General features: G+C 32.7%; 1 protein-coding gene across 1 annotated transcript in view; it reads left to right on the top strand.

Moving 5' to 3' along the window:
• Window positions 1-19478, top strand: part of IGF2R (insulin like growth factor 2 receptor) — a 137961-nt gene that overhangs the window by 47779 nt on the left and 70704 nt on the right. The window contains 7 exon segments of the mRNA XM_074309389.1: window positions 1267-1365; window positions 8179-8311; window positions 9995-10115; window positions 11216-11321; window positions 14672-14834; window positions 15051-15228; window positions 17989-18092. Of these exon segments, the coding sequence (XP_074165490.1) occupies window positions 1267-1365; window positions 8179-8311; window positions 9995-10115; window positions 11216-11321; window positions 14672-14834; window positions 15051-15228; window positions 17989-18092 (904 nt within the window).

Genomic DNA, 19478 nt, shown 5'->3' with positions numbered 1-19478 from the left:
CAAAACTAAAAGGACTCTTTTACTAAAAGCTAAGTATGATTCCTATACTACATAGTGAGACTCAAAAATATCTAGAGAGTGATGAATTAGAGTAGGTAAGTTAGTTGTAGAGGAATTTTTGTGTTCTTAAGTATGTTCCTTCCTTCTTGGGGGAGAGGAAGGGAATGGGATGAGGTGGGGGAGAAGAAGATGAAAGAAGGGCAGTGGAGGGAGAAGAGGCAGTAGAGCTTATAATCCTTGAAAAACTACTAAATGGTAAAGTGGATTTGAATGTATAAAGAAATATATAAGTTATATAAAGTATAACTTATATATATATATAATATAAGAAATATATATATTATATTTATATATTTATATTTATACATATATAATATTATAATATATTATAATATATCATAATATATATTATATATGTTGTATATATAATATATATTTATTATATACATATTATATATATGTATAAAGAATGTATAAAGAAATATATAAGTTATATAAAGTATAACTTATAAAGAAATGAAAAAGTTATAAAGTGTTGGTGCCATAATTTTCACCTGAGGGAATTTGAAAATAGAACTCGTATTATTAATTTTTGATCAGTCTGGGTTATTCAGTTTTCTCAGTTCCTTGTAATGCTGTAAAACTAATCCATGCTTTGTGAAAAACAGCCAACAATTAAATTTTAGCTAATTAGCTTCATTTAATTAATTCCATCTTTGGTCCACAAGAAACTAAAAGTCAGCAAATAGGAGATGGATCTAGTCTCATGCTTCCTTCTGAGACATATTACTAGGCCCTTTGGAGTTGATCATCCTGAACCCTGTTATCTTCTAGGACATCCAAAGATAAATTATATTTGCATTTATTCTGAAATTGAACATCAACATAAGTAATTCTTCATGGAAGGAACCAAAATTTGGATTGAGCTCAAAGGGATAAGAGTCTTCCAACCAGTTTATGGTATAGAACTTAGCTTTGACATAAATGGTTTGTGGTGAATAGGAAAAGTCTGCAATTCAAGAATAGAAAAGACTGCATAGTTTAATTATCATAGTTGTATATTAATATGATAACAGTGATACAATTGAGAAATCTATATGCATGAAAGTTGTGACTGAAAGTGACTTAAGACAATGCCAATGATCCTTTGATATAGAAATGGACTAAAACCTTTAAATTATCTTGATTTTATTTTGAAGAAACTTTAAAGAATCTCTAAAAACATTTTATAATTGTGGTTTTGATTTTTATAATTTTTTAAAAAAGGGATCGCCTGAATTTGTAACGTCAACAGAATGTGTGCATTATTTTGAATGGAGGACTACTGTGGCCTGCAAGAAAGATACATTTAAAGCTAATAAAGAGGTAACAAGTAAAATTTTGCATGTTTACTAGATAAATTTTAGTGATATGCAAGGGAGGAAATGCTTATTTTGAGAGACAAATATCATTTTAATTATCACACCCCAATTTAACAAAGCTAGTATATCTTAGTTGCCTATTTAAAATAGTTTTGAACGGTATCTAAGTTTAGAATGAAATAACCTAATTTTAAAGGGCATAATACTTAGATTGGTAGTTTTAGTTTTAGGCCTTTTTACATATATGACACAGAGTATAACATCCTGGGCATTATTTAAAAGTTGCCTTCTCAAGCTCTGTGGGTTAAATGTTATACTAATTATGACTAGATTATTCATTTTAAATAAATGAGTCATCAGGATAAAGATCCTGGATTATTAAATATGTCTCTGTATGAACTTGTAATCTCTATATATTTCCTCATCATGGATGCCTTCTTTACCTGTCTTCACTACTTCATTTTTTTTTTTTTTTTAAATAACACAACAGCACGAATTTTCTTTTTAATTATCTAATCATCTCTGAAATCTACCTTCTATGAAAATGAAAGAGAAGTGATGACTGATATCCTGTTTTTGACACTTACTGGCTGGGTGACTTTGGTTTAGGCACTTGTCTCACTTTCAGTTTTGTTAGAATGGATCAGTGGATAGAAAGCGAGCCTTGGAAGACCAAGCTTTAAGACTCACTTTGGAAACATACCTGTAGAGCAAGTCATTCAACCTCTTATTGACCTATATGACTGTCCAAAACTAAAAATTGTTGATTTTCTCCACCAGGGATTTACCTATGTAGTTCTAGAGCAAGAGAAAGAAAGAGAGAGAGGAAAAAAAAAACTTATTTTGTCTATCATAAGCTTATAGAGACATATACTTTGCATACCTTTAAAGGACCAGAAAAATGTGAGCTATTATTAATCCCTTATTTCTAATTCCCTTAATTCTGCTTTGTTTTATACTATGAAAAAATACATTTGCCTTATTTATTTATTTTTAAGAGATTCTGTTTCTTTTGAAACCATATGTTGAAGGACTGCCACAGGTAGTAAAGAAAGCTATAAGTACTGTAAAGAAATTTAATGTTACATATTTCAGACTTATGAAGCAGTAAAAAAAAAAAAGAGGCAAAAAGATATGACAATAGAGAAGCAGAGAGACATCATTCTTGAATGAAGTAGAACAGACGAGAATGTTCGAGAATGACGAAGCCTGTGAATTTTGGGGCAGACAATATTTTGAGATGGAAATCAATGTTAATTCTCAAGTTTCCCTACTTTATTTGAAGGGAATACAGAAGTGATATCCCTTATTTCAACCAAATTTGTATGTCATACCCATTCTTATTTTTAATTTAATAAGAAATGAGTACTTGAGTAAAGAATCTTAAAACTGGATGGGTCCTTAGAAAGCATCTAACCTATTTGATTTAGAAAAGAGAAGTTTGAGAGACTTGATGATTAGTTTAAGAAGTCACAGAAGTTTAAAAAGATCTGGCACTGCAAATGAAATCTCTATATTCCCAGCCCAGTCTCCTTTCCACCATATTAGGAGCTCAAATATTTTAAGGGGAAATAATTTCCTTTTAAAGCAACTAATTGAGATATTCTTTTTTTTTTTTTTTTTTTTTTTTTTTTTTTTTTTTTCTGAGGCTGGGTTAAGTGACTTGCCCAGGTTCACACAACTAGGAAGTGTTAAGTGTCTAAGACCATATTTGAACTGGGGTCCTCCTGAATTCAAGGCTGGTGCTCTATCCACTGTGCCACCTAGCTGCCCCTAATTGAGATATTCTTGAAGTTGCTTTAGAAATAGTCATAGATACATCCTTTAGCTAGCTAGTCACATGGTTTTTAATTTTCTTCTTCTGATCTCCTTTTGTTCCCATAGTCCTTCTTTTTGGTTTTATTTTCTCAATTTACCTTGATAATTGCCACAGGTTTTTATTATCTAAATATCCCTCTTATCTTTCTTCACTATTTCATGACCATTGTATGGCTTCCTTCTGCTAAGGAAATAAAGTTTTTTCAAAGATACTGCTAAGCACTCATTTTCTTTCTCTGTTTTTCTAGATAATGTCCTTTTTGATTTTATTTCTCCCAGATAGAAATCTCAATTTCTTTTTAGAAAGAACAGTTTCATTATAGTATTAAGTCATCTCCTCTCAGTTTTGAAATTGACTTTAAAATATTAATCTGTTAGTACACTAATATTGAATAAGTCCCTATGTACTGAAACTGCTGATCTATAGTCAGTAAGCTTTAAAAAATCTTGTACAAAAGAAAAAGAAAGTATATAGGAGGTGTAGGAGAAAGACAGAAGCCTGCTGAACAAAAGGGAGAAGGGAAAAAGGGGATCAGAAAATTTGAACCAAATGTACTTTGAGTCAATTTCTGGTAAAGTTGAGAAGAGATTTTTGTGAACCTTTAGAAGATGGTCACTCAGAGCCATCTTGGCTTCATCAAGCAGGTCATGCCAGATTATGCCAGATCAAAATGATGCTATAGATATAATTTATCTGGATTTAGCAAAACATTTAGCAGAGTCTTGTGCTATCCTTATGGACAAGATAGGGATATATGTATTAAATATTAAAAGTTAGATGGATTGAGAATTGATCGTGTAAATTAAAGAAGTGTCTTTAATGATGTGTGATGTCAGCTTAGAGAAGATCTCTAATGAAAAGTCTCATTGATCAGTCATTGGTCCTATATTGTTGAATTTTCTTACGAATGACTTCTTTGAGGTATAGATGACAACTGTCACAAAGCTGGTATGGCTAGCTAATATAGTGGATCCAAAAATTAGTGTCCAAAAATATTTTGGTAGCCTAAATGGTGAGCCACATTTAATAGGAAAACAGTTCATGGATACATACATACATACACACACCTATACATATACACACACAAATATAAGTCACTAGGACTAAAAAAAAAAATCAAATTCACAAGTATGCATGGTGAGAGCAACTTTGAAAAAATTTTAGGAATTTTGGTTGACTGAGCTGAATCAATCAACAAATAAAAAGAAAGGATAAAAAAAAAAGACCACAAATACATTGGAATATTTCTAGCAGCACTTCTTGCAGTATCAAATAACTTAAAACAAAGATATTCATTATAATGGGAATGCCTGAGTTGTGGTACCATACCATAATTTGTTCAGTTATTTTCCATTTGATCTCTGTATACTTTCTTTTCAATTTTTTGCTTCTTTAGAAAATATTTCTTTAAATATTTCAATGTACAACAAGCTTTTCTTTCTATTTTTGGCCTCTTTGGGATATTTGTTCTTTAGAATAAGGGTTCTTAATTTATGTTTCTTGTACTCTAACTTTCAGGGGGTCTGAGAACTTTGAGAGGAAAAAAAACCCTACATCTTTCTTTTCATCAACATGTAGCTTATACATAGTATATCTTTCATTTTTAACATTTTCCCCAAAAACCTTATTTTGAGGAGTCTCTAGTCTTTACCAGACTGCAAAAGGAGATTGTGACAAAAAGAACATTTAAGAACCCTTGCTGTGGATTCTCTGGGGGCTAAGATTGAACAGCTAAAGGGTGTTTTTTGTATAATTCCAGCCAGGTTGTTTTCCATTTTAGTTGAAATTCATAGCTCTGTCAACTCTGTTTAAGTTTTTTTTCTTCAGTCTGTCCAGTATTGAATTTTTTACTTTTATCACAGTTGCCACCTTAGTGTGAAGTAAAACCTCTCAAGAGTTTTCATATGTGTGTCTCTTATTAGTAATTGGCAACATCTTTATATGATCGATGATAGTTTGTAATTCATCTTTTGAAAGCTTTTCTTTTGACCACTTACGATGAGGGATAGTTCTTGATCTTACTAATTGATGTCAAATTTCTACATATAAGGTATTTGATGAAAAGCTATTTTCCTAACTATAGTTTTTCTTGCCATCATTCTGACTGAAGCAGTTTTGTATTTTGCAAAAAGCTGCTTAATTTTATTTAAGTGGATTTATTTTATCTTTCATGATTACTTCTTTTTTTTTTTCAATTTCCATCTCAGATAATCCAACTTTTATGTTATTTTCTGAATTAATAGTCACAATAACTTAGTATGTGAAACAGATAATTTACCTTAATTTGTCCATATTATGGGCACAGTGACCTTTAATTTTTCATTTATTTATTTTTACGAGGTGATTAGCTCATGATTCATATATGAATAAACAAGCCCAGGCTAGGTTTTTGAGGGCTTGCAATGTAATCCCATTCTTAGCTAGCTGTTAGAAACAGTTTTTCTATGTTAGCTGAACTAAGAAGTGAAAATTTTGAAGAGAAGAGAATATTACAAATTAATATCAGTAAAAAGATGCAACTTAAATTCATTTATTTCCTCACTGACCTTATGCCCCTTTTTACTCTGAGAGATTTATTCTCTTCAATGAATCACTGACTGGCATGACAAACACTTCCTTTATCTCTCAGGCTTAAGGGTTTTAACATGATAGGTTTTAGCATATGTATCATATATGATTATAAATCTAAAGCACTAATGGGTCCAAGTTCATTAGTGGGACCCTGATCTCTCCACATACATGTGCACACATGTGCATTTAGATAGTTGGCAAAGTGAAAGGCAAATTTGTGAGGTGTTTGCTTTAACAGTATTATTGAAATCATTCCATATACTATTTGACCTTATGAGAAGTACAGTTCTACGAAGTTGTATGACCCTATCTATGGTGAATCTAAATGAAATCTCTAAAAGAACAGAAGTAGATGAAAAGGTTAATGGGTTAGAAATTTCCCACCAAGCCTTAAGTTATGAAAGTCAAGTATAAGATTAAGTAACTGGATTTTAAAAATAGACCTGCCTCTCAACTTTACTTTGGTTGAAAAGAACAGAAAAAAAATTAAGTGGGAGATTTAGGGTACCAGATGGCACAATGGATGGAGTTCCAAACCTGGAATTAGGAAGACATCTTATTGAGTTCAAAACTGGCTTCAGACCATAGCTATATGACTTTGGGCAAGACACTTAATCCAATTTACCTTAGTTTTTTCCATCTGTAAAATGAACTGGAGAAGGAAATGGCAAACCACTTTAGTTTGCAAGAAAACCCCAAAGGGAGTCAAGACTGGACATAATTGAAAAGTAAACTACAACAAGGAAGGGAGATTGGACATTATGATCACAATGAGTTGAAAGTGATCAGATTGATGAACTGGCAGTATTTTACTGTCATCAGAATTGGCATGACGTGTTCGAAAATATGGACCTAATATATATTCCTTGGAAGGGTTGGATTAAAAAGGATGCTAATGTATTTCAAAAATACATTGTTAACAAAAGAAAACTTAAATTTGGTTTCTTTTTTTAAAGTTATTATTATAGCTTTTGATTTACAAAACATATGCATGGGTAATTTTTCAACACTGACCCTTGCAGAACCTTCTATTCCAAATTTTCCCCTCCTTCTTCCTCCTCCCTCCCCCAGATGGCAGATAGTCCAATACATGTTAAATATGTTAAAGTTTATGTTAAATCCAATATCTGTATACCTATTTATACAGTTATCTTGCTGCACAAGAAAAATCGGATCTAGAAAGAAAGAAAAAAACCTGAGAAGGAAAACAAAAATGCAAGCAAACAATAACAGAAAAAGTAGGAATGCTATGTTGTGGTCCATATTCATTTCCCATGGCTCTCTCTCTGGGTGTAGCTGACTCTTCACTACTGAACAACTGGAACTGATTTGAATCATCTCATTGTTGAAGAGAGTCACGCCCATCAGAATTGATCATCATATACTTTTGTTGTTGCTGTGTATAATGATATCCTGGTTTAAAATTTGGTTTCAAACAAAGGTGTAATTATGGATGGATGATTGTATTTAGATGATCCAAAGACTTTTAGAAATAAACAAGCCTCCCCTGGATTTTGGAATAGTTGCATTGAGTTTAGTGACATTTTTATCAAACTTTATCTACTGAGAAAATTGTGATTAGGATAATAACTTGTTCCTAAGAAAAATTAAATATGTATGAATGAAAAAAAAAACCTTTTCATGTTAATATAAAGTCTTCATAATCTGGGAAAAAGCTTTTAAATGTCATAGGTAGAATGCATAAAGAGGAGAGTGGCCTTACATAAAAAACAACAGTAATTATTCACCTACATCAAGCAAAACACATGTAAAAAACATTACTATCCTTTCTTTTTTCTCTGTATAAAGTTAACAAATGATTTTTCAATAAACTGTATAATAGGATGTCATAAGGAGAGGCTGCCTGGCACAGTGGATAAAAGTGCTGGCCTTCAAGTCAGAAATGCATTTGTTCAGGGCTTGCCTCTGATGAGGCCTCTTTAGGGACCCTGAGCAAGTCACTTATTTTTTCAGTGCTTCTAGGCAACTCTCTTTAAGTCGGTAAGATGCTAAGCACATGCTAATTTGCTTTGTATGTTTTTTCTTCCTGAATTCCCTTTACTAGCTAAATCATAAACATGCTCATGTGCACTGCTTACTGCATTAAGATATGGGACTATGTGTTTTGTGTGTATATACACACGCATACACATTTATTTTTCCTGTATTATTGCTGATGCCCCAAAATTCATAAGTTTGTGTGTACTTTTTCCTTAGAGCTATTAATATAAATTGTTTCAGATTTGCTTTAATATATGTACATAGCTTTCATAATGACAAAGTAAAGTAATATTTATGCTGATAAATGATCAAATCAAAGGAACCTGAATGTTATGAGGTGTAAAATTCTTAATGCCAGTTTAATAAATGAAATATACTTGGTAAATACACTATAAATTATTTATTGACCTTTTTTCTTTTTTCTAGGTGCCTTGCTATGTATTTGATAAAGAGTTAAGAAAGCATGATTTGAATCCATTGATCAATACCTCTGGGAACTATTTGGTGGATGATTCTGATCACGATACTTCCTTGTTTATCAACATCTGTAGAGACATAGGTCTGTATCTGTGTTTGTGTGTGGGGAAGTAATATTGTTTGGGATTTTCTCAAGACTCAAATCTTGGTTTCTGAAGCTACTTTCTTTTCTGGTTTGAAATTGACAATTATAATTAAGTCTTAACACTGTAGCAGTTGTCTATTGTAAAATGGTTATTTTATTCTGCCCTCCTCATCCCCCCTTTTACTCATAATCTAAGGATTTTCTGGTTTTCATTTCAGTCAGTGATCAGATTGATCAAGCTGGAGCTCTTGTGCTGTTAGCTTTTTGTACAACAGTACTCCCATAGGTAGATCTTAATCCCAAGACTAGTATTGTAGTGTGTTACTGAATATTGGGCAAGAGGGAAGTTGGAATAAGGTATAGTGACTTTGCCCTATTTTCTGGTAATCTTTTGAATAAGTGATCCACAAAAGGATTAAGTTAGATCTCTTAGATGTGCCCTGTGCCCTAAAGAGAGAAGATGAGTAGGCACAACTGTGACTCCCTTGTATTTTAGGGAAGAATCCTGGTAGGGAAGTTTTGTATCTGCTGACTCATATAGTGCTTCATTTTCTAATTGTTGACTGTGTCCCAAGACATCTTAGAATCTGTTGACAGGAGGCCTAGGATTTTTGCCAAAAATAGTTGCCATAAGTTTTGAGCCAGTTCACTAGCTTTTAAAAGGCCTAAGTCCCTAGTACAGTCTTGTACTTGGCTCTGTTTTAATTGATGATAAAGTGTTATGCTCTTCTATCAAGGGCAAGATGGCCAGTTCTTCAAGCCATAGCTTTCTGTGGAAAAATATTGAGAACCAAGAGCCAACTTCCTTCTCTAATTCTGGTAATCTAGAAGAAGACCCTCTTTTGAATTAGCCGAGTACTTTTGTGTTGTGTTCTTTAAGTTGTATTTTTTATTAATTTATAAACTGAAAAACGATTTTTAAAAAAAATTGATAATTCCACCCCTAATTTCCCATTTTGGACCTAAGAAAGATAAACTTTTCCAGTGTTATGGAGTAATACTTTATCTAAACTAATCCAAGATAATTTTATTTATTTATTTATTTTTTTGTATTAATTTATGTTAAGAGATTTTTCTTGCTCCCGATGGCATTCTGTTCAAATGCATACCTTTGGAGAAAAAACAGTTCTTTATAGAATGGATTTTTTTTCTCAGATGCATTGAAAACTAAAATTCCTTCATGATTAGCCAGTATCTTGTGTTTTATTGTGTATGGAGTTCCTATTGTCAGGAAAATCTAGTCCAAAATTTGCCTCTGATATTTATTTCCCAAGTAACCATGGAAAAGCCAGCTGAGTTCTCTGATATTAAGACTAAATCAGAGGTGTTAAACAGTCCTGAGGACTGGAGAGTGTGGCCCTAAATATACTAAAATGAAAAAACTAAAACTTTCTATTGGAGTTTGATGCCCATTGCTGTATTATGACTGAATTACAGTCTTTATCAGGGAGAGAATTCTCACATCAAAGTCTCAAGTTCTTGAATTTCTTGAAATGGGCAAAGTAGTCTACATAGGGTAGTTATAGAATGAGTATAGTATGAATTATGGGAAGAATGGGAAGTTTGGAGATAACAAATACAACATGCATGAAAAAAATCTTGATTCCCAAACTTATCCTTGTTCATTGACCTACTCTGTAATCTGTTACTATTGATTTTTTTTTTCTTCTTTTAAATTAGGTAGCTCAAATCAAGAGACACGATTTTGTCCCTCAGGTAGTGCGGCATGCTTGGTGAAAGAGAATCAAGCTTATGATGTTGGAAGACCAAAAGAAGGTCTGAAATTAGTAGGCAAAGACAGGTTAGTCTGTAGTAGTAGTATTCTCCTTTGTGTTATTACTTGAGGGCAATCTAAAAATTCTGCCTCTGTTTGGAACTGAGAATTATTGACATTTTGTTAATCTGGTGCTTAGGTTTCAGCACCAAAAACTGCCTTTCCTTTTATGCTTATCAGTGGCTGCTTTGGTTGTACAAATCTCCTGTGCTACCTTTAAGATTGTTTATCCCAGACTCAAGAGAGGAGTCATTGGAGTTGATTGAGAATAATGTCAGAGAAGGAATGGCAAATAGCATCCAGTGTTACTACAAGTAGTAGACTTTCAGGAATTTTCAGTAATCTGGGATTGGTGGTATATATTAAAAAAAAAAATTATAACATTATTTACTGCCATCTGTTTCTCAGATTGTAACTGAAAGGATTTCATTAGTATTGAATAAAACATTTGAAATAGAAAGATAAAAAACTGGGGAGCACATTATAAAACAAGATGGGCTTCTGCCTTTTCAGTTGTTTGTTAGTAAACTGTATTCACATCTTCAGTAGAAGGGGCCCTCAGAATATTTTTCCAGATTTCAAGGTAAGACCTTTAATTTGGATTATATATAAATCTGGCCATTTAATGATTTTGTGTGAAATTTTGTGGCTTCCTTACTTGAAAAATTCCACTGAAGGACTTGGAGCTTTTAAATCAGTGATTTATTAAGTCAGTGATATTCATTGCCTTTTATTTGGGGGGGGGGGAAGCAGGTAGTTTGCTAGGGTTTCTCTTTGGGTTTTTTGCTTGATTATGGGATAAGAATTTATGTACTATTAAGATTTAAAGTTGAATATTTTGAAGATTATATTATGTCTGTGAAAGGAGAGTTACTTTTTATTTTTATTTTTTAAAGAGACAGGTAAATGCTTTAGCCACACAGTACTCATTCAAAGTCTCCATGAATTTTAGTTTTTGGAAATAAAGAAAATAAATAATTTTTAAGTGAAAGTTATTCATAATTTTAAAATTAAGCCCTAATAGTGGTAAATGTGAGTAAATGTTCTAAGCCCTGGAGACAAATAGTTCTTTTTGAAATGTAAATTTGACTTTTAATCTGTTATCTTCTGTTTAATTTGTGTCTTAGGCTTGTCCTTAGTTATGTGAAAGAAGGGGAAGATCAGCCCAGTTTCTGTGATGGTCATATTCCAGCAGTGACTATTACATTTATATGTCCATCGGAGAGAAGAGAAGTAAGTTATTTTATTACATAGTTTCTTTAAAGTTCTTTAGAACTGCTGCTGAATTATCATGCAGCTTAGATATTCTGGGACTAGTGATGTTTTTGCATTATTGGATGTAAAGGGAAGAGCAATGAAGGATTAAATTTCTACATAAGTAAACATATAAATTGAAATGAGACCTGTAGAGTTAAATTTGGCTAAACAGGAAGCCACTGCAAAAGTACACATAGTTTACTGATTGATTTTTGTTTTTATTAACCTGAGAGACTTCAATGTAGGGAATTTTGTTATGAATTAGGGAATTGTATTTGCTAAGTTCTGATTCGTACTGAATTTAATAAGCTCTTCAGCAAGATGCTGTTTTCGATAACAAGATACAGCTTATTTTTATTTTTTATATTATATATGTATTTTAATTTTTTTATTAAAGCTTTTTATATTCAAAATATATACATGGATACTTTTTCAACATTAGCCCTTGGAAAACCTTGTTTCCAATTACTCCTCAGCCCCATTACCTCTCCCAAATGGCAAGTAATCCAATATATATTAAACATGATAAAAATATGTTAAATCCAATATAGGCATACATATTTATACATTTATCTTGTTACACAAGAAAAATCAAATCAAAAAGGAAAAAAAATAAATAAAATGCAAGCAAACAACAAAAAGTGTGAAAATGCTATGTTGTAATCTACACTCAGTTCCCATAGTCCTCTATCTGGGTGTAGATGGCTCTCATCATCACAAGATCATTGGAACTGATCTGAGTCATCTCATTGTTGAAGAGAGCCACGTCCATCAGAATTGATCATAGTATAATCTTCTTGTTGCTGTGTGCAAAGATCCGGTTCTGCTTAATTCATTTATCAGTTCCTGTAAGTCTCTCCAGCTTCTCTGAAATTATCCTGGTAAATGTTTCTTAAAGAACAATAATATTCTATAACAAGAATGCAGTTTAATCAAAATTTGTTTGCTGTTAACACAGCCAGATTTACTTATTCTTTGCTTTTTATGAGAACAGTGGATACATTCCTTATCATCAAAGGTAACCTTTTATCCTAAGAACTTCATATCCTTATTTTAATTTTTTTTTGGTAAAGACATAACACTGGGCTGGGTCCCTAATCAAGGAACCTTAACTGATTTGGGAGGAGGGGAAGGGGTTAATTTTTTTTTTTTTTTTTTTTTAAAGCTGAATTGTAATATGGCATGAGCTATAGCATTGTGCTGCTGTGTCTGAGGAGTAGTTTAGGTTAGTTGGAAAGGAGAGCTTCTCCAGAAAGTTGGCCATCAGATATGTTTTTGTTGATGGTAGTGGTTGTTGTTTACCATAAGAACTTATCAAGACGAATATAATAAAGAATGATTTGTCTGAGAACCCACATTCATGCAATTAGCAATCTTTACAATATTACTACATTATCTTTGTAAGTAAGTGTTTAGCAAAAAGCATTTATCTTTTATGTTTGTTCAATTCTGCAAGCATTTACTATGCATCTACTGTGTGCAAATTGGTTCTTTGTATAACTAAGGAAAACCAGGAAGGCCTCACCATTTATTGGGTAGAGACATTTAACATATAGATTTGTGAATTTTTATTTTGGCTTCTATTGGCCAAAAACTTGTAACAAAAACAGGTATGTAAGTTGAAATCTCTGAAGATGGTGCATGTCCAAGATTTACTTTCTAATTGTTAACTTCTTTTCAGAATCAATGTATATAGGGACACCTAGGTGGTTTAGTAGCTAGAGCACCAACCCTGAAGTCTGGAGGACCCCCCCAATTGCCCTGGGGAGGAGGGGAATCAATGTGTATATTGATTTTAATTTAGTAATACCTGCATTATCCTTATTGTCCTGCTCTCCTTTACCATGTATATCAAGGATTTTAGTGGTTATTGTTATCTTTGACAACATCATTCTAATCAGCATGTTTATTGTTATTTTGATTTAGCTTTCACTTTTTAGACATCTCCTCATAGAAATCTTTCCATATTTCTTTGAATTCTTAATATTCATTGTTATTTCTGGTGAAATATACAGTGCACTATAGGTGTTTGCTGTTTACTCAGCCATTACATGACACCTAGTTTGTTTCTAATTTGTTTTTATGTCTGTTGAACCTGTATTGATTTTGCCAATTCATAATCTTTGCCAGTTTTGTAGGGTTCAGATAAAATATAGGGGTTATTTAATTTTAATTTCTTTTGTTATTCTTGGACTTTTTAGTGTGATTATTGAAACTTTGAACATATTTTGAGGCATCAGTCAATTCCATATTAGTGGAGAGGTTTAATTTTCAAATTATAATTGACATAGTATGACACAAATAGATAAATAAGTAAATAAATTTCACAGGCCAGGATTCAGGTTGAATCTTTATTTTGAGTCTAGTTCAGTGATACTTTAGGTGCTTGACAAATGTTTATCAAAGCTTTTAATAATTTTAAGGGCTTCTGTAGGTTGTGAGTTGATTGACTGACTATATTTGAATATTTCTGGAGGTATAAATTTCCTCTGAAAGACCATATGAGAAGCCTGTGATGGGCACATGGAACTACAGCCATTTGTTTTTAGAGTTAGGTAATCCTCTTTAGTCTTTAGATTGTGGATAATGGATTTGTAGACTTAATGAGCTGGAAGGTCCCTTTGATGTTATGTAGCCCTTCATTTTACAGATGAGAAGAGGCTTAGAGAGGATATTTCACATCTGGGACAAGGGACACAGCTAATTTCTTATGGCACATTACTGTAGCTTTCTGGGTTTCACAAATATGAGGAGCCATGAAAGTCTCTTTAGTATATCTTTATGCAGTTTTACTTAGCTACTTTTTGAATAATGCCTTTTTAAAAAAAAACTTATTAATAAAATTTTGATCACCAAAAATGTTTGTTCTCCATTTCTTAGAATTCACATTTGTCTAGTAATTGTGTGTTTCTATTTTTGTGTGATTAATTTTCTAATACTAGTTAATGTTATGAGGTGCATGCATATTTGCATGTGTATGCGACCTTTGTCTCTAGTTTAATTTCTTTTCTCCATAGTAAATATTTAATATGCCTTCTCTAATTCAAAGAATATTTATGCAGTGCAAGATACTTCAAATTTACTCATTTCTTGGAATGTTGTGTCTAAATTGAAGTGTTACATTTTAAATTCCAGTCAGGGAAATAAATATTTGGGGAGTCCTTTAAAGTGAGCTAAAATATCTAAATTAATCTCCTTATATGTTTGGTCTTTTGTTTGTTGAACTGAGAACAAAGCAAACCTCTCATTTGGCTTGTGGTGTGATCATCAAACATGGATGGAGCTTTGTGTTTTTAAATAACTTTTTTTCTGTTGGGTTTTATTAGGGCACAGTTCCTAAGCTTACTGCTAAATCCAATTGTCGATATGAAATTGAATGGGTAACAGAGTATGCTTGCCACAGAGATTATTTGGAAAGTAAAACTTGTATTCTGAATAGTGAGCAGCATGATATCTCTATTGACCTTAACCCTCTCACCAAGAAGAAAGGTATGTATACTATTTTCTCCTAATGCCCTCCTATTTATTAATTAGTAAAGTTGTATAATCATTAGGCATATCATGTCAAACTTAGTTTGGGACCTAAATGAGAAATTTTGAATGACATGAAATGAAGGAAAATGTTCTTTCTGATTCCTGAAAATGTAGGGGGACTTTTATTTGTAAGTAATTTATTTTATTTTGATTTATTTTTTTTATTTTTAGGTATTGAATCACCATACTTTGCTGCAGATGGAAAAGAATATTTTTATTATATGAATGTATGTGGAGAAACTGATGCTCAAGTTTGCAGTAGTAAAAAAGGAGCTGCTGTTTGCCAAGTGAAGAAGGATGAGTCAACACAAGTCAAAGTGGCTGGAAAATACCAGAACCAGACCCTCCGGTGTGTTATCATGGCTTCTGTGTGATGATGACATATACCTCTGTTTATTTTCTTTTAAAAAAAATAATAATACTTTTGAGAACCTTATTATGTCCTGATGTCCCTCCTCCCCAGTCCAATAAAGTAGACAGAAAACTGATCTATACCAGCATTTATTGCTACAACTAGGCTTGAAGTTTTTGTAGAGCTGACTAAACACTGAGTTTTGTTTTTGTTTTTTGACAAGGCATTTGGTTTTAAGTGACTTGCCCAGGGTCACCCAGCTAAGAAGTGTTAAATGTCTGAGGCAAGATGTGAACTCGATCCACCAGTCCTGTCTCAACTATGCCTTCTAAGCCACTCCTTTAACTACTATTAAGTTGGAAATCTATTTGTGTAGTATGGATGAATGATACTGTGTTAAAATTGGTATTTTTTAAAAGGTTATCATTTCAATAGAAGGAACAGAAATATTAATTAGATTAAGTATAATTTACATTGTTAGTTAGTAATATAATTAAATTAATGTGAAATTATGTCCATAAATTCAAATCTGTGGGTTTTCTTTTTGAGATTAGTTTTTCTATAACAACTTTAATGTTTGATGACACTGAATTCAAAAAGTATCAAGGAAGCTTGCAATAACTACAGGTAAAGGATGACTTCCAAAAGGTAGCTTCACTGCAATTTTTGAATTTAAATGAGCACTTTTTAACTTTTAAAAATATTGTGGGTCTGTATAATTTTGTGAGATTATATGTTGACTTTTATCACTCTAGCTAAATTTCCAACATTAATTTAGCCACATAATATTGTCTATAGAGTTCATAAATGTCTATAGGCCTTTGTTTATAGAGTTTATAAATGTCAGCCCAGTGATTAAAAGATTTGGGGGTATGAGATATCATTACTAAAGCATATTAGGGAAACATTAAGCAAAATAAAGAATATCAAGCCAATTTTCATAATTGCCACATATATTTTTCCTAATGTCAGTTGCTGCCATTCAGCTGCTATGATTTAGGGGGAAGTCTAGCCTTAGTGACTTAGTGAAATTATTTCAGATTTTAGAAGTAGTAATGTTACCTAACATTGAGCTAAGCAAAGACTTGGATGCTTCACTTGCTTCTCAATTGAGACTGACATGTCCATGTTTTCTTCTCATGATGTATTGTCTGAAAGTGGTCCGATTGTTTGTGAGATTCTTTGCTTAAATTTGGTTTACAGCTATATCTTTTGACTTATGCTAAGACTTTTAACTTGTCTGAGGTCAGTACTGCACTTTCCTATATTGGCCTTTTAGCAGAACTCTAACTGTGCTGTAATCTGAGCAACTCACATTCCATACCTGATGGTTAAAGCCACTCCAACCCATAACTCTTATGCTCCAGTCTTATTTACTACTCTACTTCTTGAAGTGTTGAGACTCCCTTGCTTATCTCTTGGAAAACAAGATAATCAAGTCTACAAGCATTTTTTAAGCACTTATACTTGCCAGACACTGTGTTTATTAGCATTTCAAGAAAGACAAAAATCTCAACAGAATAGAGAATATTGATCTAGAGCAATTCAGGTGAAGTTGACCAGGAATAAATATTGTAAAGTCTCATAATTAAGTTAAAATAAAAGATGTTGTAAATATAAGTTGGAAGAGACATTGTTAGATATCACTTCCTCAGAAAAAGGTATGGATGTCTTAGTGGACTCAATAGTATGTCATCTACTTGATAGGGCAGCCAATAAAACAAATGTTGTCATTGCAACATTAAAAGCATAGTGTCCAGGTTTAAGGAGGTGATGCTCTCATTGTAGTGCGTCTTAGAGAGACTATATTTGATCTGTAGGGTTGTAGACAGCACATTTTAAAGGATGCACATTGATAATCTGGAGAGTATCCAAAGGAGGGCAGCCAATCTACTGAAGTCCTGCTTGATCATGATGTAGAAGGATTAGTTGGAGGAACAGGCTGTATTTAATTGAAAGGGGAGAAGACTCATTGTGAGAGGGAGGTTGGGAAGGATATGATAGGTATCTTGCAGTATTTGGAGGGTTGTTAAGGAAAAGAAATGCTATTACGAGAGTTCTTTTGGCCTTAGAGAGGGAGGAACTAAAATTATAGTTGAGAGTTTGAGAAAGGCAAATTTAGTCTTGATGTAATAAGAGAACAATTTCTTAATATGAGAGAGCTCAAAATGAAATGGCTTGTCTTGGAAGTTAGTTGATTGTTACTTAGAGGGCTTCAAGCAAAGGCTGGTTATAGAACGTGTTTTGGAGTGGATCCTTGAGTTACTAGTTTTAGGAGATATCTTTTGAGGTCTTTCCCAATATTGGAGATCTGTGTTTTCTTTCTTTTCTTGTCCCATAGAAATGGCTACATTTACAATCAGTGACATCATAATTCTTTAGAATATTAGTGTTTTGTAAAACATTATTTGAGAAACTGATGTAGTTTGATTTAATTTTACATCTGTTGTATTTTTATCATGGGCATTTTCTTACATATGAAACCCAGAAGTTTTTAATTTAAAAAGAGGAAAAATGTTCTGCCACTTACAGCAAAATTTCTTTAATTTTTTTTTTTTTTTGATTAAATAAACTTCTTAACCAAGGCCAAAATGATTGAAAGAGTTGATACCTGTTTAAAAATTTCAGTAATTGAATAGCTTGCTGTTTATTGGAAAACTGATTGGTTCTTTGTGTGTGAAAGTCTTAATTAAGGGAGGGAAAGTAGACAAAAAGAGAGAATTTTGACAGTAAAATGAATTTGTTAATGAATTCTAGATACTCGGATGGAGACCTCACCTTAATCTATTCTGGTGGAGATCAGTGCAGTTCAGGCTTTCAGCGAATGACTGTCATCAACTTTGAATGCAACAAAACAGCAGGTGAGGTTCTATTTGATATAATTGCTGCATTCATGATCTTGTGCTCAAAAGAGAGAGCTTATTAGAGTGGTATCCTTGGGAACTAGGCATAGGCAGCCCCTTAATCACTAATGCAAACCTTTTTCTCTATTTAAACTTTAAGAGTGGTATCTCTAGGCATTCCGTTCTGTGGCCCTACAGCTTACTAGAAATGGCTATTTCACTTGTTTCACTTCATCTGTACTGATGTAGTGTAGTAGAATCTCCTTGAAGTCTTTTTCATTCAAAGTTCATTTCAAGTATTTTTTTCTATAAGCCTCTTCTGATGTTAACCAGGTAATAGTGATTTTTTTTTTCCCTCACCAAAAGCATCACTTTCCACTTAAAGTACACTTTAGTCTACTTTGTTTTAATTTTGTTATTTGTTTATATTTTTATCTTGTTTCTCCTTCTTGATGGTAAACCATCTTATGAGGCACTAACTATATCTTATCTATGTTTGTATTTTCTCCCCTTCATTTAATACTTAGAATAGTGCCTAGAATTTCTGAGGAAGACATTTAATACTGACACATAATGTTGAATTCCACTGTTGGAGTAAAAAAAAAAAAAATTACAAGTTACATTTATAGGTTAACTTAGGTACTTAGGTTGTACAATGGTTAGGTCGTTGGACTTGGAGTCAGAAAAATACAAGTTCAAATCTGGCCTTAGATACTTATTATTTGTGTGGTCCTGGATAAAGCAATCTTCTTTCTGCTTTGGTTTCCTCATTTGTAATGGGGCTGATAATAGCATCTTCCTGCAATGGTTGTGAAGACAAATGAGAAGCTTTTAAAGATTTGCAGTCTTTAGAATGCAGTGTAAATTTGTTCTGTCATTGTCATGATCTCGGATGTAGAATTAAATATCTAAAACACTCTTATGACAAACATTAACTTTAAAGAAACTTTAATTGCAATGGATTGTAGGTGTTTTTTTCTGAACTTATGCAATTCTAACATGTGTGTCATTAGAAGCACTTGCAAATATCTATGCAGGTTTTTTGAGGCACTTGGGGCTACTTGACTTGCCCAGGATCACACAGCCAGGAAATGTTAGGTGTCTGAGGTCATATTTGAACTCAGGTCTTACCGACTTCAGGAGTGGCGCTCTATCCACTACACCAACTACTGCCCTCTCATCATTTCTTATGGCACAGTAGTATTCCCTCACAAATATATAGTATAATATACTACAACTTTTCCCTAATTGATGGACATATTCTCAAATTCACTTCCACAAAAAGCTGCTAAAAATACTTTAGAATGTATAGATTCTTTTCTCTTCTCTCCACCTTCTCTTCTCCCCCTGCACCATGCCCCCTTCTCCCCTACTTCCCATTACTTTGGGAAACATCTAATTAGT

This window comes from Sminthopsis crassicaudata, chromosome 4 (genome assembly GCF_048593235.1).
Source record: "Sminthopsis crassicaudata isolate SCR6 chromosome 4, ASM4859323v1, whole genome shotgun sequence".
NCBI classification, from domain to species: domain Eukaryota; kingdom Metazoa; phylum Chordata; class Mammalia; order Dasyuromorphia; family Dasyuridae; genus Sminthopsis; species Sminthopsis crassicaudata.
The sequence above is the reverse complement of the archived record's forward strand: the minus strand, read 5'-3'. Positions and strand labels throughout refer to the sequence as shown.